Raw genomic sequence first — 24,723 nt, forward strand, 5'->3', positions numbered from 1 at the left:
CCAGTTCTCCCAATGATGGGGCACCATTCCTCCCATTGACACCAATGACGGGGCACTATTCCTCCCACTGACACACCAGTGATGGGGCACTATTCCTCCCATTGACACACCAATGATGGGGCACTATTCCTCCCACTGACATTAATGATGGGGCACTATTCCTCCCACTGACACCAATGATGGGGCACTATTCCTCCCACTGACACCAATGATGGGGCAATAAGCCCCCCACTGTCCGGCCCCCCCTCAAGTCTGAAGGACAGAAAACTGACCCTTTGTTTAGAAAGTTTGGAGACCCCTGATATAGCCCAACGGTGATCGTGCATCATGTCTGCGGTAAAAACATCACGTCACTTATCCCCGGCAATTAACGCTCTCTAACTTTTGCACCAGCTACCACTGTTCCTGGACATGCCACACATGGACACTGAATTGTCTTTTTCCACCTGCAAACGTGGCTATTTTGTGTGGTCGGCAGGAAAGCGTGAAGGGTCCGCCGTATATTCAGATCTTTGTGGCTGGTCTGGCTCTGGTTGCCGAGGAGGACCTTCTGTAATATATTACATTTTTGGGTTTAGATTAATGACCAGCAGCTACATGTCAAAGCGGGTCCATTCACACTAGAGTGGAACATCTTTGGTAGGTTGTTTTACAGGCTTTTTATGTACAAGTGTTGTTGTGGGTGTGTGAGGCTTAAACTTTTTTCTAAATTTAAATCCACCCCCCCCAACCCCCAATGAAAAAAAAACAAACAAAAAAAAACAGCTCGCATTTTTAAGGCTCTACCATTGAAGTTCGTTGAGAGCAAATTGCTTGTAGTGTAAAGGAAGACTTCCTGTCTGCTGCTGGAATGGCAGGTGGAGATCACAATTTCTACCTCGGCCAATCACCACTTACTGTATGTATGTAGCGGATACTACTACATTATAATACAGCACATACAGCGGCTGCATCAGTTAGTAATTTGAGCCAGGTTGATGGAAGCACTATTTAAAATGATACTAAACCCAGGACCCTGCATTCACTATATCCGCTCTCCCCGGACCCTGCATTCACTATATCCGCTCTCCCCAGACCCTGCATTCACTATATCTGGTCTCCCCAGACCCTGCATTCACTATATCTGCTCTCCCCGGACCCTGCATTCACTATATCTGGTCTCCCCGGACCCCGCATTCACTATATCTGGTCTCCCCGGACCCCGCATTCACTATATCTGGTCTCCCCAGACCCCGCATTCACTATATCCGGTCTCCTCGGACCCCGCATTCACTATATCCGGTCTCCTCGGACCCCGCATTCACTATATCCGGTCTACCCAGGACCCCGCATTCACTATATCCGGTCTCCCAGGACCCCGCATTCACTATATCCGGTCTCCTCGGACCCTGCATTCACTATATCCGGTCTCCCCGGACCCTGCATTCACTATATCCGGTCTCCCCGGACCCTGCATTCACTATATCCGGTCTCCCCGGACCCTGCATTCACTATATCCGGTCTCCCCGGACCCTGCATTCACTATATCCGGTCTCCCCGGACCCTGCATTCACTATATCCGGTCTCCCCGGACCCTGCATTCACTATATCCGGTCTCCCCGGACCCTGCATTCACTATATCCGGTCTCCCCGGACCCTGCATTCATTATATCCGGTCTCCCCGGACCCTGCATTCACTATATCCGGTCTCCCCGGACCCTGCATTCACTATATCCGGTCTCCCCGGACCCTGCATTCACTATATCTGCTCTCCCCGGACCCTCCATTCACTATATCTGCTCTCCCCGGACCCTGCATTCACTATATCCGGTCTCCCCGGACCCTGCATTCACTATATCTGGTCTCCCAGGACCCTGCATTCACTATATCCGGTCTCCCACAGTACACAGAACATGAAAATGCAATTTTTAGTAAATATAAACTGCTAAATACCTTTTCTCATCAGCAGTTAGAGCAGTCTTGTGACTTCTATCAGTGTCCAGTCCAGCACTAGCTAAAACTTGTAGGAGTCTTATTTCTGCTCTAGGAGGATGCAGAAGCCCTGACCTGTTTGGACAGTGCTGATTAGCCATGTGCTGATCACATGCGCTCTCCAAGAAAAAAAAAAAAACTCCTCTCTAGCAATACACACCAAACTGAGCATGTGCAAAATGCCTATGGTTCAGTCTGTCATATCAGGAGAGAAGAGGTGGTAGCTTGAAAAAAAATGGAGGAACAGAGAAGACAGGATCAAATGGCCTTTTTACACAATGCAGAGGATTAACCCCTTAGGTTCCACAGTGAGTATAACAAGCATGCTTTACTGCATCTACAGACTGATTGTACTGTTGGGGGTTTAGTAACACTTTGAAGTCAAAGTAAACTTAGAATTGTGTGAATGAGGCTAGATTTAGGCTTCAGAATCTAGCTGCTTTGTTCATTTGGGTGCATTATTTACTGCATGTTTGTACAAGCTGATGTTCACTGCTCAAAAAAATTAAAGGAACACTTTGTAATCAGAGTCTAGCATCAAGTCAGTGAAACTCCTGGGATATTGATCTGGTCGGGTAAGTAGCAGAGGGGGTTGTTAATCAGTTTCAGCTGCTTTGGTGCTAATGAAAGTAACAACAGGTGCACTAGATGGGCAACAATGAAGTGACCCCCAAAACAGGAATTGTTTTATAGGTGGAGGCCACTAACATTTTTCCCTACTCATCTTTTCTGATGGTTTTTCACTAGTTTTGCATTTGGCTAGGGTCAGTGTCACTACTGGTAGCATGAGGCCATACCTGGACCCTACAGAGGTTGCACAGGCAGTCCAACTCCTCCAATACATGCCATTGCCAGAAGGTTTGCTGTGTCTCCCAACACAGTTACAAGAGCATGGAGGAGATTCCAGGAGACAGGCAGTTACTCTAGGAGAGTTGGACAGGGCCGTAGAAGGTCCTTAACCCATCAGCAGGACTGGTATCTGCTCCTTTGTCCAAGGAGGAACAGGATGAGCACTGCCAGAGCCCTACAAAATGACCTCCAGCAGGCCACTGGTGTGAATGTCTCTGACCAAACAACCAGAAACAGACTTCATGAGGGTGGCCTGAGGGCCCTATGTCCTCTAGTGGGCCCTGTGCTCACTGCCCGGCACCATAGAGGTCGATTGACATTGGCCATTGAACCCCAGAATTGGCAGGTCCACCACTGGTGCCCTGTGCTTTTCACAGATGAGAGCAGGTTCACCCTGAGCACATGTGACAGACATGAAAGGGTCTGGAGAAGCCAAGGAGAACGTTCTGCTGCCTGTAACATTGTTCAGCATGACCATTTTGGTGGTTGGCCAGTGATGGTCTGGGGAGGCATATCCATGGAGGGACACACAGACCTCTACAGGCTAGACAATGGTACCCTGACTGCCATTAGGTATCGGGATGAATTCCTTGGACCCATTGTCAGACCCTATGCTGGTGCAGTGGGTCCTGGGTTCCTCCTGGTACATGACAATGCCCGGCCTCATGTGGTGAGAATATGCAGGCAGTTCCTGGAGAATGAAGGAATTGATACCACTGAAATGATACCACACTCGCCTGACCTAAATCCAATAGAACACCTCTGGGATGTCATGTTTCGGTCCATCAGACGCTGCCAGGTTGCACCTCAGACTGTCCAGGAGCTCAGTGATGCCCTGGTCCAGATCTGGGAGGAAATCTCCCAGGACACCACCTGTCATCTCATTAGGAGCCCCCCCCCCCCCCCGACGTTGTCAGGCATGCATACAAGCACGTGGGGGCCATACAAACTACTGAGGACCATTCTGAGTTGCTGCAATGACATTTCAGCAAAATGGACTCACCTGCTGCATCATTTTATTACTTTGATTTTTGGGGTGTCTTTGAATTCATTCCTCTGTAGGTTGATAATTTATATTTCCACCAAACAATGGGGCATCCTTACGTTCCTAACACATCACCCCGTCCAGATCAGTATAGAGATCCAGATGATATTTTTCCCCATTGAGATCTGATGTGTTTTTAAAGTGTTACTTTAATTTTTTTGAGCCGTGTATTTTTGGGTGTTTTTGTTTCAATGAGTCAAAAGCAGGTTGTTGATGGGAGCACATTTTTCAGGTGATTCCATTAAAATCAATCAAAGGGGCCAAAAAATGCTTTCCAGGAACAGATGGCTGAGATTTGAATAAGCCCTTTAGAAGGAGATGGAAATCTGGTGTCCAGCACTGAAATATTTCTGAAAACAAATGTTAAACTGCTCAGGTAAATGGGGGATTTCGGATTAAAGCAGTAGTAAACAGCAAAAAAAAATCCCCTGAAAGGCGATTGCATAACTAGCGATTCATGAACATTTTCCTCCTGCAGCACCGGAATTCCGGCAGGAGGGAGAGGAGGGGAAAGCAGCTTTTAATGTTTATAGGAGGAAAATGTTCATTACACTATTCAAAATAAAAAATGTGAAATTCTGAACCATTTCATTGCGGCCCATGACCTGTTACCAAATCACTTAAGTGGTCCTCACTCTTCAAAAAGTGAGCAACTGGCTTAATTAATGATCCCCCATTTACCTGAGATGAATTAAACTTGTCTCCAGAAATGTTTCAGTACTAGACTCCAGACTTCAATCTCATTCCATAGGGCTCGTACAGGATCATTTCCTGTATATGCCGTGCCTGCCACCCCTTCTATCCAAGTGTAAAACAGAATGTGACAGGGAGGCCGCATGGGCCCCCTGGAGCATGGGGCTGAGTCGCCATTTCGAGCCCCTGACGCTACCACCAGTGGTTAGGGTTTGCGGTAAAAACATGCCTCAACTATGAGGTTTTATCACCCCCTAAACTGCAAATGTAAACAAGCCCTTACTGTCCTGAGCCCCCTGGAAGGCTTCATTCACACTGTTGCACTGCGGTTTACCTGCCATAGACTTCTATTACATCCTGTGGGTGGGGTGCACTTTATGAAAGCGCACAAAAACTCCTTCATTCAGGCTAGAATAGAAGCCTATGGTTCAATGCAGCTAACCTGCAGGAAAGTTGCAGGAGCACTGCGCTGCACCCGCAGATCAGTGTGAAAGCAGCCTAATAGTTAACCCTTCTATTGGTACAAATATGCCCATTGCAAAAGCAAAGTGTATGTGATGCTTAACCACCTGCCGACCACAGATAGCTGAATGATGGCTACACTGCGGCCGGCCAGTTATGGGAGGGCCCAGAACGTCCTCCCAGAACGCGCTCTTCTGGGGCGCGCACCCGGCGATCTCTGTGATCGCTGTGTCCTACGGACACAGCTGATCACGTGATGTGGTAAAAGGCAAATCACAGCGGCCTTTTACCACATGATCAGCCATGTCCAATGACACGCTGATCACCGGGAAATGCAATTGCCGGTTCTCGGCTGCACTTTCCTCACGCTGTCAGATCGTGAGGAAAGTACTGCCGCTAACCGGCAGTTGTCAGAGCGGGGATCGGCACCGATCATCAGGGCACTAATAATCAGTTCCCTGATGATCAGTGCACAGCAGTGCCACCCACCAGTTCCGCCCAGCTGTGCCCACCAGTGCACCCACCTGTGCCTAGCAGTGCGCCCACCTGTGCCCAGCAGTGCACCCACCTGTGCCACCCAACAGTGCCACACACCTGTGCTCAGAGGTGCCAACTACCTGTGCCCAGCAGTGCCACCCACCTATGCCCACTCACATGTGCCCACCAGTGCCACCCATCTGTGCCCACCAGTGCCACCTGCCAGTGCCCAGTGCCACCAGTCAGTGCCCAGCAGTTGTGCCAGTCAGTGCCCAGAAGTGATGCCAGTCAGTGCCACCTATCAGTGCTGTCTATCAGTGCCGCCTATCCATGACACCTCACTAGTGCTGCCTATCCGTGCCGCCTCATTAGTGCTGCCTATCAGTTCCCATCAGTGCTGCCTATCAGTGCCCATCAGTGCTGCCTCATCAACGCACATCAGTGAAGGAGAAAAATTACCTGTTTGAAAAATTTTATAATAGAAAGAAACTTTTTTTTTTCAAATTGTTTGCACTTTTTTTGTTTATAGCGCAAAAAGTAAAGCTCCCGGGGGCGATTAAATACCAGCAAAAGAATGCTCTATTTGTGAGAAAAAAATGATACAAATTTCAAAAGGGTACAGTGTTGCATGACTGCGCAATTGTCATTCAAAGTGCGACAGCGCTGAAAGCTGAAAATTGGCCTGGTAAAGAAGGGGGTATAAGTGCAAGTGGTTAATACATGGACATTTCCCTCTTCCAGCTTCTGTCGGCATCCAAACTGCTAGAAAGGTCCCAGACGAAGTGCACTTGGTATCACTGTCCCTGGAATAGCAGCCGGCGCTACATAGGAAGCATCAGCTTATGCGGCTCCTGCGCTCCCTGCGTCCTCCTGCTTCCTCCCCTACCGGGTCAGCAAGCCCTGGTCATGATCAATGGATTGCAGACCCCGTGCATGTACTTCCTTGGTTTGAGGTCAAGGGCCACATCAGAGGGCTCCAAGAACCACAGGTTGAGCACCCCTGGATTAAGCAGTACAGCTCCGTGATTACATAAGGCCTCTTCCATGTGGGTGACATGCAATAGAATTTGTAGCTTTTTTTTTTTTTTTTTTTTTTTAGAAAGGATACAGAATTTTACACGTGTGGGTCTTTATGAACACACTGTAACTGATTTTTTTTTCCCCCTCAAGATCTTTTTGCCAGCAAGATCCCACATATAGACATCAGTAAATTATTAAGGCCATGTGCAAGAGGCCAGTTGGTGTCATCTCAGCCTCCTCATTGGACAGTGAACGAGCATCGCCTCTGAATCTGTGTTATACCAACGATTAGCAGACTGATCTTACAGAATAGGTGTCACTAGAAGGCTGACAAACTACAAATCTTTCGGAATGAAATCCAAATATGCATTTTAGCCATGCATTAGAGGTTTTCCTGGAGTTCGACTTTAAAATGACGGATACCGGTTGGTGAATAGACCTAAAAAAACCTCTAAACCTACAGCTGGAAGGCCTCTCCCCCCTTCAGGAAATACGAGCGCACACCACTAGGGCAGCTTCGTTCTCTTGGGTAGTCAGGTCTAAGGTCTCAGCGGACATGGTATGTAAAGCAGCAAGCTGGAGTTTTCCTAATACCTTCATTAGGAACTACCATTTGGATGTGGTCCTTTGCTCCCAACTTTGTGGGAACAGTTTGGGGATGGTTTCCTCCTGTTCCAACATGACTGTGCACCAGTGCACAAAGCAAGGTCCATAAAGACATGGATGAGTGAGTTTGGGGTGGAGGAACTTGACTGGCCTGCACAGAGTCCTGACCTCAACTCAATAGAACACTTTTGGGATGAATTAGAGTGGAGACTGCAAGCCGGGCCTTCTTGTCTGACAGCCTTCCCAGAAGAGTTGAAGCTGTTATAGCTGCTTATGGGCCAAAAGCAAGCCTGTGAAAGCAGATTTTGGGCCATAGTGTACAAGCAAGGCTACCAGTTATGGGTTAACCCAATCAATTTGGCACTCAAGTTTCATTAGAGAGACACACTTGCTTTAGGGAGCCAGAGGGTGTTAAAGAAAACTGAGCAACGGAGAACATTTATAACAAAGTCCTGACCAATAGCAGGTGCCAAAAACTGCAGGAGAAGTTCCAGGTATGAAAATTTGGACCAATGTACGTAGGTATGTCGGTCCAATACCTGGAAAATCCCAGTGGAAGATGGAAATGACTGTAGTAGGCACCCGCTACTACAACGATTGCCGCCATCTTCTGGGTACCATGCTAGTCAGCTGCAATCCCGCTCACTGAAAACAAGAGAGATTGCTACTTGGCACAGGAGCCATTCAAAAAAAACATTTTGCATTTTCTAAATGAATGAAAAGTGTTCCATGGTTGGTTGATGTGTAGATGCAAGTAAAGATCACTGTAATAGTGGTTCCTACAGCACCATGCATACATATGGTCCAAACTGAACAAGAGTAACTATGTAAAAATGACCTTAAAACAATCGTCAGCTTTAATATACCAGATCTCTTCCTTTGTGTGCCCCTCTGGTTTGGCTTTAGTTTGTAACGTGCTGATTCTCTTAAAGGCTTCTATAAAACTAAAAGTTACCCTTAAATGCATGATCCCTCACTCCCACAGGTTCCTCTTAGTGAGATTCTTCCCAGCTTTGCATTCACTTTGGCATTCTGTCCAAGGGTCATACTCTGATGATCATATACAATGCAGGACCAGGGGTCCTGCATTCGGAGGATGTTGAGGGCCCACCAACAACCCAGAGTTTCAAAAAGAAGAGGAAAGCACCAGCTGCCAGGGGAGTAAGGGATAAGGCAAGTAAAGTGCTTTTTTGGGAACTCTAGACAAAAAGGAGCATTTGACCCTCGCAGTAGGGGGGTAAACTGCAAGGGAAATTTTGATATGTCACAGAGTTCAACTTTAACATTTTAGGGGCCTGTGTGGAAGGGTTTTGTCTTGTTTGATTACATCAGTGTAGGAGGCTTTTGACATCATTTGGAATTCATTGTCCAGTGGAGTTGACCTCCTGCTTACCTGCTTTAAATAAGTGCACTTGTCCCATTTGCCCCTTTTCAGTGACCCAAACTAACATATCCTCCCTCTCAACACATGCGTACTTACCTGGATCCAATGGCCACAGTCTCCAGTGTTTGACATCCAAGTCTCTCTGTCCTGGCCCAGTCTGTGTGTTATAGCCCCATAGACTTCTATAGGGCTGTATCTCAAGGCTGGAGGAGCCAGGAGAATAACAGAAGTCTACGGGGCTATAATACACAGGGTGTAAGTAAACACCTCTGGCTTTGGCTACCAGGCTGGATCTAGGTAATATGTATCTGTAGGAGGGGGAGGGTGGTTTACTTTAGGTTAGTGCAAATGGGCAAACAGGATGCATCTACCTTGCCTAAAAAACATTTTTTAAGCTGGTTTTGCATTCCCATATATGCAAAAACCCACTGTGACGGGAGTCACTTTGGGTGGGGGGCCCATGGAACACAGCTCACTTTGGAGAGGTGGAGAGACCCCTGTCTCAGCTCCCCATATCCCTATTATGTGTAAGTCACCCTGTGCCTGTTAGGGGTACAGGGTGATCTGTCCTAATATTGTGTAGACATGTATCGGTGGGGTGGGGGTTGTGGATTGTTTAATGCCATGTGGTTGCACCCCATTGTTCTATTGTGTGTCTTGCTTGGGAGCAAACTATTAGGGGATGTGTTTGTGTATTAGCTTAGTGGGGGAGGTGTCTCCAGCAGCCCTCCCTCCTGATGGGACTGTCTGCTGGTGTGAAGTTTGAATACCTGTGTGTCTCTTGTTGCCAAGTGTTGATTGCTCGCCCTGTGTCATTATGCAGGGAGGGGGGATTGCTCCCTGAGTGTATAAAAAGCCAGTTCAAGTTTGAAATAAAAAGTTCCATGTTCAGACAGACTGCTGTCGTCTAGTCTTGTTTGGTCGGCTGTGGTGTCTGTAGTCGGTGTTCGGACTGGGAAGCGGTAGTCTAACGTAAGTACCCAAGCGCAGACTGGGTCGGTTCCGTTACACCCACTTTAAGCAAACAAAAAGACCATCAGCTCAGGCCCTAAAACAGCTGACAGGTTCTCTTTAAAATTTTGGCCTATGCCTTTTATCAATTTATTTGTATGATGGCTGGAAAAGGCTGGCTTCCTGTTGCAGAGACAACAGAAGTGAGAGGAAGTTGTAGTGGGAATAGTTGTCCCAATTAGAAAATTTCTTCTTTGTTCTTATTTAAGAGACAACTGTAAAATCTTTTCTTTCTCTTTATCTAGACATCAGTGGTGCCAGGCAACTAGCAATTTCTAGAGCAGGTAAGCAGAGAGGCTCCCCATTTCTCTGACAGGTTTACCAGTCAACATCTCTACCAGTATGAAGAGCCGCAGAGAACCTCCAGAACCCTAACCAATGGACAGCCACCCAAACCTCTGGAACCCCGAAGAATGGACAGCCACCCAAACCTCTGGACCCCCAAATAATGAACTGCCACCCAAACTCCCAAAGAACAGACCCCCAACAAATGCCCATCAATGGGCAGCACAGTGGCTAAATGGTTAGCACTTCAACCTGACAACACTAGGGTCGTTGGTTCGAATCCCAACTACGACACCAGCTGCCTGGATTTTGCATGTTCTCCCTGTGCCTGCGTGGTTTTCCTCCAGCTACTCCTGTTTCTTCCAACATTCTAAAGACATGCTGAAAGGTTAATTGGATCCTGTCTAAATTGCCCCTAGTAAGCGTATGTATGAATGTGAGTTAGGGACTTTAGATTGTACGCCCCTTGAGGGTTAGGGACTGAGGTAAATGTACAATACATATGTAAAGCGCTGTGCAAAATTGACGGCACTGTATAAGTACCTGTTATAAATAAAGTGGCTATCAAAGTGAAATCATACCATCAGATTTCTGAACTTTGTAAATTTTAAGGCACAAGCGGAAAAATGGGCCAGTTAATTGAAATCTGAAATATTGATTATATAGGTGGAGCCTGGTGGCAAAAGCTCTCTACCATAATTCCAGGCTTGGCTTCTGCCTACATGAAAAATGGTGTTCTAGCTTCTCCATAACATTATCCAGAAGATTAAATAAAAATCCCGCAGGGATGGTGAAAGTTTACCTGTTAATGGATGCAGCAGATGAGCAGGGTCAATAAATCAGAGATCTCAGCAATAAAGACCCCAAGAGATATACAAGAAACCTTTGGGTGGTTTAAACATTTAAATCTACGGTGGGGATCCTCCACTCTTATTTCTCTTATCATGTATTATGTTCCTCAAATGTGAACCCTTCTAGTTCCATGTAAATGTTCACATATTTCCTTTTTGTGTGTTGAAATTTTTCAATAAAAATTATTTGAATATAAACTTATTTAAATCTTAATTTTACTCAATTTTAGACCTGTAAAATGGAAAAAATTGTGCCCAAGAGCATACAGAAAAAGATGCCTAGTATTACCTTCATTAGTCTGAAAAGACTCTTTCATGCCCCTCAACGATCTAATTTCAGTGGTTAAGCTTCACCAGCAATCATGTTAATGGCCAATGAGGCATTTTATTGGGCACCAGAAATGGCAGTTGGCAGGGCCTAGCCATGAAGTTTGAAGACGTCAAACCACAGAAACAAAGTGAAACAAAAGTACAGCTAAACCAGAGAGGCACTGAGGAAGGTTTCCCGAGCAATAAAAAGGTACAACAAAGTAGAAAATGGTAGCTTCGCTTTACTCACAGCAGTCATCCCTTAAATAAAAGTGGCTTCATGCTGAACTCCAGGTATTGATTTTAGTGCATAGTTACATTAGTCCAGCATGGAGCAATATAAGAATGCATATGCAACACCTGTAGATCTCTAGGAAGGCTGGAAATCACTGGAGTATTTACGGATACCACAGTGTTGGCCACCGTTTTCTGGGTCTGTGCCCATGTCAAATGAGTGACCCCCTGTGGGGGCAGCCACTCGGCACAGAATGCAGAAAACAGTGGATTCCAGCTTCCACAGGGATCCCACAGGTTTGGCATATTCATACTTACATACATATGTAACTATGAACTAAAATCCATACCTGGAATTTTGTTATAAAAAAAAAAAAAAAAAAGCCAAATTAAAAATTTTGCACAAAAATAATACCTCAGACTGACTTCAGGCCCCTAGGCACAGGTGAGGTCCTGGGAGTGCTGGGTGCTTTCAAAGGTTCACAAGAAGGCGCTCCTGGAATGGGCTGGAGACAGCAGCGGGGAACGATGACAGTGAATATTTTTGTACAAAAATTTTCTGTAGTTTTTAAAACTTTTGTATGCGGAGGTAAAGGTTGTGAGTAAAGCGGACTTTAGAACGTTAAAAATGGAGGAATTGACCCTTTCATTTTCAGACGGCAAACATGTTAAACACACTAAACCGCCACATTAAACCACTCACTCATGACAAGTTTCCCCAATTAACCCGTCACCAAAGCATTAACGTTTAAATCTCAGATTTCTCACCTGGTTTTTAGAGGCATAAAAGGATGTTCAGCTGGCTGTGTCTCCTGAGGCAGAACCACAGGTGATGGCGATGTCACACCACTGGCAGCAGGAGAGTGGAGATACGACAAAGTTGCTATGTGGGTGTTTGTGGTGGTGGTGACCCCAGAAGCTGTAGAAAACTGGATCGGAGAAGGGAAGTTTGAGGATTTAGGGTTTGGGGCAGCTAAAAAGGAAGGAGTAGAGAAAGCCAGGGGTTGGTTGCCATGCACATAAGAAGCTCTCACATCAGCAGTGATGACGTCAGATGAGAGCCCTTGGAGTGCCCTTGCATGAAGATCTTTGAAGCTCAAGTCTTCTTGTAGAGAAGATTCAGGACTTTGACTTTCTCTAGAGTGGTCAACAAATGGGTTCTTGTGACTTAAAGGGGTTTTATCAGTAGGCGTAAAGGGATTTCCAGGAGATGGTAAACATTTTAGGTCATTTTGGGACAACTGGTCAGAGTCTGTTCTCCAAAAGTCCTCATTCTTAAAGTCTACAATGATATCTGCTGACCAAGAGGACTGTTGGCTCAGTAAAACACTCGGATGGCTTTCTTGTACTAATATTTTTTCACTACACTCAAGAGTATTGTTTGACATTTCATTTGGTGGTAGGCTATGAGATCCTGTTAAGTGGCTTATTAAACCTTTATTTGTACCATTGTTTCGCTCAGTTCTGTATTCTACATTTTGGTTAGTAGGTTTATTGGATTCCAAGGAGACACTGACATTCTGCATGTCAGTTTTTGACTCTGCCATGCTGGATGACACTTGTTCCTCCAAGGCAGACCAAAACAAAACGTCAGAGTGGCTGTGCTTTTTAGATGCACTTGTATCTTCTGTCCTGTTCCCTTTTTGTTTCTTTGGCAAAGGCATTGGCTTTTGGAAGATAAAGTCCTCATTATCCTTTCTGTTGTCACCCAATGTTGAGAGCAATTCAGATGGACCACGCTTAATTATCTCCAATTTGTTTGAGTTTTCTTGAAGACTTGAGGAGTCTAGTGAGACATTTGAAAGGCAAGTCCTGAACTGCTCTGACGCAGAGGTGTCATTTACATCTAACAGGTGTTCTCCATTAGCAGCACCCAGCTTTGGAAGTTCATTATTTCCTTCTCTTAAATTAGCCAAAAGGCCCTCAGTGGTGGATTGGGTGTGCTCAGTTGTAGAACCTAACACTGGGCTTCTGATCTCAATTACAGGACAACAGGCCACTGGAGAGTGTGTGTGTTTGCTATCCCCCATGTTTTGCTCAAGCTCATGTTCCTCTGGGCTCTCTGTTTGTTTTCCACTGGTGTCCTGAAAGCTTGTTTGTTTGCAATTATCTACATCAGACTCAATGGGTTCAAAGGCAGGTGGCAACGTAAGCTGTGGGGGCTTGGGTGGTGCCAAGGACCCTATATCCTCGCTTATGGCCTGTTCTTTAATTAACTCATTAACTCTGTTTTCCACTGGTGTCTTTTCATTAGTAACAGGTTCTGGAGAAAGGTCTTCACCTACCCTAACAAAATTATGTTCTATCAAAGCCTGCTGCCTGGGTTGGACAGCAGCCTTTACCTCCTCAACAATTACGTCACTACTGTCCCTCAGCTCATGTGCACTTTCAGCTATGGGTGTCATGGTGGAAGAGTAAATTCTATCAGTAGGGGAATTGTTTGGATGCACCGAACTTGAAGAATCTTCTGAATTAACCTGGTTTTGTTCTTTACTCAAAATTGGTGAGACAGAAGCTACTTTGTTTTCTGTTTGGTTTGTTTCTACATATTTAAATTTTATTGGACTGGATTTAGAAATTGGCACTTCCATGTTAGGACATTGCCTCTGATCTGCAATCAAGTCACTAGTGAATGTCCGAATTAAAGCAGACTCATAGTGGGGAATGTATGATGTAGAAAAGATAGAGGAGTTCCCTGTAAATGGGATTTCATCTGTCTTTTTTCTGTCATTTCCAGCATGGTCTGACCAAGAAGGTGCTTGTAATCCCGGCCTATTCAAATTATTATTCTCACTATAATCTTGCCTAATCTCGGGTCCATGGACACCAAAAAATGATAGCGGTGGATTCCTTTCTGATGCAGCAATAAAATTTTCTTTGGTTTCTGGTGATTTTTGCAGTCGGCTGGATGCAAATGCATCAAATTGTTCCTCCCATTCCGAAACAGTTTCTGGAGATGCTGAAGAACCATTGACATCAAAAGTTTCCACCGAGTCAATTCCCTTTTGGTGCAAGGATGACGTCTGATCTTCAACACGTGGAAAGAAGGCTGATGGACTGTGTTCCTCCACAAGAGTAGAGCACCTTTCAGCAGCTTCTGAGGTAGCAATAGACCCAGAGGGGAAACTAGAGAAAAAGTGAGTAGGTGAAGAAGTATTTAGTAACTGGTCAGAGAGGGAGTCCGCAAAGAAAGGGTTGTTCTGTAGTGAGCTGAAAAATGGGTTGCTAGCAGAAAGGCTCCTTTGGACACCACTAAGAGAAGCTCTACCGGGGTTAGTTCTAAGCAATACAAAAGCAGCTACTACAGGGGAAGCTGGGGCAGGAAGGCAAGGGATAAAGGGGGAAGAAGCAAAGGAGCTGGTTTCTACCAGAGGAGACACATCCAGTCTGTGGAGGAAGACAAAACGATCCTCCAGGTTAGTGACAAACATCAACACAGGCTACATAATAAAAACGCACACACGCTACTAGCGCTTTAAGGCTTCCAAGGGGTGGGGGGGGGGGCTGTGTGAAGTGGACCTACATGGGTGATGGGACATTGTGACATCATGTACATGAAAATTAATGATGCTGCAAATTAAAATTCATGTCTCAAAACAAAAGCATTCATCGTCCGGAAACCAGATGCGGTACTTACGTGGGATAGCAAGTGAACACAATGGCATTCTACAAAGCTATAAACATGTTAGGTAGTATTGTCATTTTAGCTTTTGGAATTTTTTTTACTTATAAAAGACTAGCACTTAAAACTTGTTTAATCATATGTACATGAGGACATCCATATTTGTTCTTTATATATGCAGGCCCTGCCACCTGCTCAAAACCAGAGCTCACTTGTCTCTTGCTGATCCTCTTAAGAAACCACATTAAAAACACTACCAATGCTCCTGGTCGCCCAAGACCATGGGATGTAGGCTGTCAAAGCTTCAAGTCGCACAAGCGGGCTCACTAGCAGAATTTGTTTAGGATGCAAGGAATACTTAATATAAATCCTCACTAAAGCACTGTTGGTGGGAGTTTGTTGCCAACTCCTAGAAGTGCCCCTAACACGTGCAACTTTTCACTGGTTAGAAAGTGAAATGCTAGCCTGCCAATTTTCTTCTCTGCAGTATTGTTAGTGATCTATGGTCTGCAGATACCCTAAGAGTCTGGTCCTCTTATGGGTGTGTTTAAAAGTTCACCCTGCACATATACCATATAAAAGCCCAACTCCATGCCCTCCCTTCAGATGTCTGTCATATGATGTGCAGGGTCATCCTCCCTTTCCCTCACGAATGGGTGGTTCTCTACGTTACTGAAGGGCACTGTGGTGGTGCTGCTTTCTCAAGGGAGCGTTCTAGGATGCCCTGAAATTACAGTATGTTCTCAGTTTTGTAGTTTGAAGGATGATGGGCGTCCTTCAATCCAAAGACAAAGGACATCTAGTAGTGGAAGATGGTTATTGCAAGGGACAACACTGTAGAGAACGCGAGTCCTGCAATTAAAAAGTTACTTTTTTTCTTAATATTTTACAGTTCTTTAGTCCCCAAGGTAAAAAAATATCAAAAAACCTGGAGCTCCACCTTAAGCCTTGATTTCCTTATAGTGCATGGCAATGGAGGTACTGTAATGTCAAGTAGCAAGTACTGCAAGCCAGCACTCAAGGAGATGCATTGACGGACTTCACCCAATATTTTGCATTGCTTTTGGTCTGTGACTTGTCTTACATTCTTGCCCATATACACTGTAGGTGAATCAATGGCCTCTGTTCCAGTTTAGAAAACCCGAATGTCACTGTTACTTTGCTTTTCGATCATTCTGCTCTTGATAAAGAGATCCTGTGTGATCTGGAAACTGTTTTCATATGCTGGTTTGAGCAAAGAATGTCATCATTGGTCTGGTTTTGGACCCTAGTCCCCTTTTGAAGGTCTAAGCATATCCTCTACTATTAAAAAGGACCAGTCCACAAAAAGATATTTGGGTTTTACGTGGCACCTGGTGGGCTGAGCCAGCCCCTGGCTTATTATTTTTGGATACCCGAGTAGCGGTATCTCCCTGCATAATGCCTGACCCGGTTCATGTCCACTTGGGAGTTCCTGCTCATCCGTTTCAGCTGCTTGAGTTGCTGGGATTATCTACAGGTATTTTTCTGTAATTGCAGTGCTTTTAAAAGAGACAAAAACCTAGGGAAACAGGACATGGCCTCCTTGCTCATGTACAGCACAGTGAGAGTCTCTGAAATTCTTTTCCATCCCCATACTCATTAGTGGCCTCTCACAGCTCCTACGTTTTCAGGTGTCTTCAACCTAGTAGAGCAGTGACATCACCCACCCCCCCAGTCATTTCACAGTGTTAGAGCTTACCAATTATCACAGGGGAGGAGGTCCCTTGCTTCTTTATACCTGGATGTGCCAGGTACTATGGGCAATTGAGGAAGATGAAGGTGTAGATGAAGGAGAACACTGGTAAAAAGAATATAAGGGTGTCCAAAGCCCATTCCAGAAACACTGTTTCTTGTCCTGCATAATCTAAAAGGGTCTCCAAGCTAAATTTTAGTAGTTTTGTTTTTGGCTTCAGCAATGGCATAACCCTTACTCTAAATTGTAAAACAGAGTTTTGTAGAGCTGGTCTATGGTGGTGCCATTTCTATGGACATCACCGTGGATAAGTGCTGTTAGCACAGTGCAGTGTAACCTTCATCACAGGTCAGATGGTGGTCTAAACCAACCCATTGAGCTGGCTGAAGCTGCATGTGCATGTCCAAAAAAGGATTGAGAATCACTTCACAAGGCCTATAGTAGACATTTTTAATATAGATGCATGAAAGTGCAACCAATGAGGTGATATAAACCATTCTTTAACCAGTTTTAGATAAAATGACCTTCCTTTTACATACTGCCTTTGCTTCAACCCAGAGAGTAGAGACCTTTTCTGCCTGTTCTAATTCTTAAGGTGTGATTAAACCTTAAGGCCCATCTCCGGGCCAAAAAAAAAAAATGTTTTCCCGAGCAGTGGGGCGGTGCCTATACAGTGCACAGGTTAACGCCTTATTTCTATCCAGGGAAGAGGAGAAAAGATTTACTTACCTAATCCTCCGATCCTCCCAGCACAAGACTGGTCCGGCACCTCCATGCTCCAGCGGTCTTGAGTAGTGGACTGTTCCAGACATCAAGCCCAGAGAAGGCTCTATAGACCAGAACAGTCCACTGCTGGACCATGGGGCAGTGGCAATTTCCAGTGGAATGAATAAGTATAAGCACCCCTAGACAAAACAAGCAGTTGACCCAGGGGCGGACTGACAACTCATGGGGCCCCCGGGCAATAGGGGATCATGAGGCCCCTGTGTCCTTGCCCAAACTCAAAAAAGCCTATGAAAAAGGTATCAGGGGCATCTCATGGGGCCCCCTACTGACCCCAGGCCCTCGGGCAGTTCCCGAGTTTCCAAATGGTCAGTCCGCACCCGAGTTGACCTGTGCAATGCTGGCACAGCCCACAGCATGGGAAAAAAATATTTTTTATGCGTGGAGTTGGGCTTTAACCGCTTCCGCGATGCCCTATAGCAGAAATACTGCTACAGGGTGGCAAGGGGGTGCAAAGTCACATAAAACCGGCCAGCACCCGGCGATCTCCAAAGATTTCCAACGGGGGGAGAGAACTGTATGTAAACAATACAGATCTCTCTCGTCAGCTCCAGCACACTGGAGCTATGGCTCATATTTTGGCCTAAATTTGATTTGTAAAATTTTTTTACTAGACATGTTTAATAGCAAAAAGTCAACAATATAGTTTTTTTTTTTCAAAAATTTTCGGTCTTTTTTTGTTTATAGAGCAAAGAAATAAAAAAAAACTGCACAGGCGATCAAATACCACCGAAAGCAAAAACTATTTGTGGGGAAACAAAGCACGCAAATCTTATTTGGGTGCAGCGTTGCATGACCGCACAATTGTCAGAAAATAACGCAGTGCCGTAACGCAAAAAATGGCCTGGTCAGGAAGGGGGGGGGGGGGTAAATCCTCTGGAGGGCGAGGGGTTAAAGTGGAAGAAATGTTCAGCTATTCATAAAAATGTTCCCTCCACCATCCTCCTGCAGGTTTGGCTCCAGAAGCCCTCAACATCGGCTGGGAACTCCGAGAGCCATGACATCACCCCTAGGCTCCATTGGCCCATCCATTGTTGGCGCTCCCTCCTCTACCCTGTAATAGCCACTCACTGACACAGGGGAGTCAGAGCTGCAGGATTGGATTAAAATAGGTAAGTACACAGATCTTTTTTTATACAGGTTCAGCAGGATAGGTAAGAGGAGAAGGGAGGGAATATTTGTTTTTTTAAGAATAGTTAAAAATGAGGTTTTTCTTTCACTTTAAGTATTGGTTCACACTTTAGCGCATTAAACACACTGTATGTGTTGCCATTTTTTTTCTTTAAATGGCACCCTAACACAACGCACACTACCATGGGTTGTGATGTGCTACATTCCAACAAGAAATGCATGCAGGTTTTTTGGTGCCTTAAGCCAGAAAGGGAAAAGAAGAAGAAAGAAAAAAGAAAGAAAAGGGAAGAAAAAAAGGAGAAGAAAAAAAGGAGAAGAAAAAAAGGAGAAGAAAAAAAGGAGAAGAAAAAAAGGAGAAGAAAAAAAGGAGAAGAAAAAAAAGAGAAGAAGGAAAAAGAAGAAAAGAAGAAAAGAGAAGAAGGAAAAAGAAGAAAAGAAGAAAAGAGAAGAAGGAAAAAGAAGAAAAGAAGAAAAGAGAAGAAGGAAAAAGAAGAAAAGAAGAAAAGAGAAGAAGGAAAAAGAAGAAAAGAAGAAAAGAGAAGAAGGAAAAAGGAGAAAAGAAGAAAAGAGAAGAAGGAAAAAGGAAAAAGAAGAAAAGAGAAGAAGGAAAAAGGAAAAAGAAGAAAAGAGAAGAAGGAAAAAGAAGAAAAGAAGAAAAGAGAAGAAGGAAAAAGAAGAAAAGAAGAAAAGAGAAGAAGGAAAAAGGAAAAAGAAGAAAAGAGAAGAAGGAAAAAGAAGAAAAGAAGAAAAGAGAAGAAGGAAAAAGGAAAAAGAAGAAAAGAGAAGAAGGAAAAAGAAGAAAAGAAGAAAAGAGAAGAAGGAAAAAGGAGAAAAGAAGAAAAGAGAAGAAGGAAAAAGAAGAAAAGAAGAAAAGAGAAGAAGGAAAAAGGAGAAAAGAAGAAAAGAGAAGAAGGAAAAAGAAGAAAAGAAGAAAAGAGAAGAAGGAAAAAGAAGAAAAGAAGAAAAGAGAAGAAGGAAAAAGAAGAAAAGAAGAAAAGAGAAGAAGGAAAAAGGAGAAAAGAAGAAAAGAGAAGGAAAAAGGAGAAAAGAAGAAAAGAGAAGAAGGAAAAAGGAAAAAGAAGAAAAGAGAAGAAGGAAAAAGAAGAAAAGAAGAAAAGAGAAGAAGGAAAAAGAAGAAAAGAAGAAAAGAAGAAAAGAGAAGAAGGAAAAAGGAAAAAGAAGAAAAGAGAAGAAGGAAAAAGGAAAAAGAAGAAAAGAGAAGGAAAAAGAAGAAAAGAAGAAAAGAGAAGAAGGAAAAAGAAGAAACGAAGAAAAGAGAAGAAGGAAAAAGAAGAAACGAAGAAAAGAGAAGAAGGAAAAAGGAAAAAGAAGAAAAGAGAAGAAGGAAAAAGAAGAAAAGAAGAAAAGAGAAGAAGGAAAAAGAAGAAAAGAAGAAAAGAGAAGAAGGAAAAAGGAAAAAGAAGAAAAGAGAAGAAGGAAAAAGGAAAAAGAAGAAAAGAGAAGGAAAAAGGAAAAAGAAGAAAGGAGAAGGAAAAAGGAAAAAGAAGAAAGGAGAAGGAAAAAGGAAAAAGAAGAAAAGAGAAGGAAAAAGGAAAAAGAAGAAAAGAGAAGGAAAAAGAAAAAGAAGAAAAGAGAAGAAAAAAGAAGGGAAAAGAAAAAAAGGCGAAGGGAAAGAAGAAAAAAAGGCAAGGGAAAAGAAGAAAGAAAAAAGAAAAAGAAAAAAAGAACTATGTGGGCAGGCCAGAACGCATTCAAAGTGTAAGTTCACCTTTACAGAAAATCTGTAAGGCGACCCAGCACTGGTCCCCCTCGCCATGCTCCCTCTGATCCTACTGTACCAGTAGTGTCTTGCGATTCACGCTGTCAGGAACCAGGACACTGCTTCACCGGTCTAGGGATTTTGAAATACCCGTGGCTTTCTGTCCTCTCCTCCCAGCACTGACAGGATGGGACTAGATGGATTCTGATTGAACAGCACCGTCCATGTGACAGTGCCGACCAATTAGAATGCCTCTTATCCATGCGCTGAGGTGTACGAATAGGAGATTTCAAATACCTGGATCAGTGAAGTGGCATCCTGGTGCCTGGGCTTTTGCCAGCTGTTCACTGTCAGACACCAATTCACAATTACTAGTCATCATGGCGACCTGGCGCCTGGAATTTGTCAAGCCCTGCCTTATGTAATAAATTCAAAATTCCAACATACAAAGCTATTCACAGCTCTACCCTGAGCTACATCACCAATCTTGTCTCCAAATATCACCAAACCGTCCTCTCTGCGCCTCTCTTGCTCTCAAGTTCCCTTGTCTCCTCCTCCCATGCTCATCTCCAGGACTTTACCATAGCCTCTTCCATCTCTGGAACTCTCTACCTCAATCTGTCCGGCTAACCCCTACTCTGGCTGCCTTTAGGTGATCCCTGAAAATTCATCACTTCAGGAAAGTCAATCAAGCCTCCGAATAGACATTTAATACTTCCATCAGCTCATCCCCTACAGGTATTCTCTTTTGTACCACTTGCCCCACCCTATTATTATTATTATACAGTGTTTATATAGCGCCGAAGGGTTTGCTCAGCGCTGTACAGTAGCAAGAGGGACAGAACATGAACATGAGACAATACAGTAACAATACACTACAAGAGGGGTTCGAGGGCCCTGCTCTTTCGAGCTTACAATCTAGGAGGGAGGGGAAGGTGGTACAGGAGGAAGTGGTTGTGGGGGATGGAGTGGTAGGAGGAGTGGAGGAGATCGGTTGTTAGGTGAGGGTGGAGTAGGCTTCCCTGAAGAGATGGGTTTTTAGGGTGTGCCTGAAGGTGAGGAGGGTATGTGACAGTCTGATGGATTGGGGTAGGGAGTTCCAGAGGATGGGGGAAGTCCTGGAGAAGTCCTGCAGTCGGGCGTGGGAGGAGGAGAAAGGGAGCTAGAAAGCAGGAGGTCCTGTGACATTGTAAGCTTTATGAGCAGGGCCCTCTTAATCCTCATTTTTTTTATTGTATTGTTACTGTATTGTCTCCCTTTACATTGTAAAGCGCTGCGTAAACTGTTGGCGCTGTATAAATCCTGTATAATAATAAAATTCAAAATGCCCCAACAACCCAAGTTATTGTACGAAGTAATGCACATCTATGTGTTTTGTGTTGCAAAAGTGTGAACTCAGCCTTAATCTCCAGGTAAGAAATGCGGCATCATGCCGCGCTGTATACGCTTTTCTTAACTAGATAATTTTTTTGTAAATCTGTTGCAAACAGTAAAAAAAAAAAAAAAAAAAAAAAAAAAACAACTCTCGGAGTTAACATTACACTTCAGCTGGATATATCATTACAGTTAAGCAGCCTAGGAGAACACGGGCTAAAACCAGGGGGAGCGGAACGCAGCAATTACCACACATCCCATGGAAGATTTATGTAACCATTGTGTAAAATCAGCGTGGTGACATTTGCTCATAGGACAGCCAATCATCTAGAAAATAGGATTTTGTACTTAGACTTGAATAAACCATCAAGACGATTTTAAAGGATCCGACTCATCTTTTTAAAGATTTCTGTTATGCAAGTGTGAATATGATCATCTTGAAGTAACATTCGATTTACAAATAAATTGTTTAGCTTGAGATAGAAGGGGAAGGATTAAAACTCCTCAACTTTGTATTGCTGTCTATAGATTTCCTATGTGGTCACCAGGACAGGTAGTGAAGGGAAGTCGTACCAAACAGAACAGAAACGCCATTCCCCCACCCCCCTTCCCCCCAAATTAAATGGAACTAAACTCTACCAATCAACATTAACGATTTTAATCCCTATGCTGCTATCATTAGTAAATAGATAGAAAGGTATATTATATTTACCGATTTAAATTTTTTTTTTTTTAAATATTCCTTCAGTTGCTTCTTCCCACATGGAAGAAAAATAGTTGAATTTTGAAAAAATATTCTTCCCAAATATATTGACATATATTTGAAATACTATAAATTTTGGCCATATTAAAAAATAAATATATATATATATATATATATATATATATATGCATATACATACACACACACACACATATATTATATATATACATACATATACACATACATTCAACAGCGTTATTACAAAATATATGAAAATATATATATATATATATATATATATATATATATATATATATATATATATATATATATATATATATATATATATATAGAGAGAGAGAGAGAGAGAGAGAGAGAGAGAGAGAGAGAGAGAGAGACACACACACACATATATTTTTAAAAATAAACACACAGTATACTTGAAAATTTATTTTTAAAGATATTTTTCATATACTTTGTAATACAAATGCTATTCAACATAGTGTGAGTAAAAAAAAAAATATATATATATATATTTTTTTTACATTTTATTATGTTATTTCAGGTACTTATATAGCGCCATCAATTTACACAGCACTTTACATATATATTGTACATTCACATCAGTCCCTAACCCTCAAGGGGTGTACAATCTAAGGTCCCTAACTCACATTCATACATACACATACTAGGGACAATTTAGACAGGAGCCAATTCACCTACCAGCATGTCTTTGGAGTGTGGGAGGAAACCAGATTACCCGGAGGAAACCCACACAGGCAGAACATGCAAACTCCAGGCAGGTGGTGCCGTGGTTGGGATTTGAACCAACGACCCTAGTACTGCCAGGCAGAAGTGCTAACCATTTAGCCACCGTGACACACACACTGACACACACTGACACACACTGACACACACACACACTGACACACACTGACACACACACACACTGACACACACTGACACACACACACACTGACACACACACACACACACACACACACACACACACACACACACACACACTACAAAAATGTAGATTTGTATTTTTAAAAATATTTGTCATAGTTTGTAATAAAAAATGCATTTCAACATACAGTATATATTTATTTTTTGAAATATATTGAATATGGCCAAAATAGTAGTATTTCAAATATATGTCAATATATCTGGGAAGAATAATTTTTAAAATATTTTTCAAATATACTTTTCTTCCATATGGGTTGGTTTCTGGTCTAGACCAAAATGATGTCATACATCCCAGGAGTTTTCACCTGGAAGAGGGGCTCTCTCAGCTTAGCACAGCCTCCTGCCTCCATGCCTGGGCTAAGGGCAGATAGGTAAGTAAATGCTACATGAATCGTCTACCCTTGACCAACAGAGCTGAGGCTACAAATGTTAGGGGGGTGTTTTTCAAAGTGATTTCTCAACAAAAGCATGAAGACATGGATGGATGGGGGCAGGGGCGGACTGACAACTCATGGGGCCCCTCGGGCAATAGGGGATCATGGGGCCCCGGGCCCTCGGGCAGCACTGAGTTTCCAAATGCTCAGTCCGCCCCTGGATGGGGGAAGTTTGCTTTGAATACTAAAAATGGATTAAATGGCATTTTCAGTTTGTGGTGCTCAGATACAGTTTGGTTCTGCTTCAAGTAAATATGTGCAAAGCCTTAAAAGGAGACCTATCATGGGGGGGGGGGGGGTAGAGGAAATGCTTAATGTGGTTCTAAAGGCTGAAGGTTTTTACCTTCAAAAAAAACCTTCATTGTGCAGCTCCCCCCCCCCCCCAAATTACCTGAGTCCAATCTTGATCCAGCGATGTGCATGGGAGCAGCAGCTCTCCCAGCTCTCTCCCACCTCATTGTCTAAGACACAGCAGCAGGAACCATTGGCTACTGCTGCTTTCAATCACAGTCAAAGAGGAGGGGGGTGGGTCTTTTATGAACACACTGACAGCTCAGGAGCAAGCACACACAAGTACCCCTATAGTAAACGGCTTGCTATGGGGCACTCGGCAGGGGGGAGGAGCCAGGAGCACTGGCAGGGGACCCAAGAAGGAGAAGGATCGGGCTTGCTCTGTGCAATACCATTACACAGACCAGACATGTATTTATTTATTTTTTGAATAACAAATACCTTTACAAATCACTTTTTGCTGCCCTGTCCAATCAGGAAGATTCTCTTTCATTTTCTTTCCTAAAGACGAGAAGAAATCTCAACAAGTGGAGAGGACCACTTGTCACCAGAACTGATGTCCCATCGAAAGTTCTATCATCACCTCTTGTTCTAGTGTCAACATTTTGGACTTCCTATCACTTTCTCAGGTCGCACTTCTGTTCTGGTTCAGGGACTCCCAATGGCATGATAACCAGGCAATTAGCATTTTCAAAAGCAATAATAGCCTTCATGCTTCTCTCCTGAAAGGATCCTTCAGTGGCAGTTTCTTTGCCGTTCAAGCAGGGGTGGCCCAGCACTCTACT

General features: G+C 43.8%; 1 protein-coding gene across 1 annotated transcript in view; it reads right to left on the reverse strand.

Annotated features, from left to right (window-relative positions):
• The window catches only part of LOC149436990 (uncharacterized), a 127,336-nt gene that overhangs the window by 23,015 nt on the left and 79,598 nt on the right, over positions 1 to 24,723 (reverse strand). Inside the window, exon 5 of the mRNA XM_089661200.1 lies at positions 11,966 to 14,323. Within this exon, the coding sequence (XP_089517326.1) occupies positions 11,966 to 14,323 (2,358 nt within the window). The remainder of the gene's footprint in view (positions 1 to 11,965; positions 14,324 to 24,723) is intronic.

Source organism: Staurois parvus, unplaced genomic scaffold (genome assembly GCF_062004578.1).
Source record: "Staurois parvus isolate SC_StPar_1 unplaced genomic scaffold, SC_StPar_1.0 ptg001325l, whole genome shotgun sequence".
NCBI classification, from domain to species: domain Eukaryota; kingdom Metazoa; phylum Chordata; class Amphibia; order Anura; family Ranidae; genus Staurois; species Staurois parvus.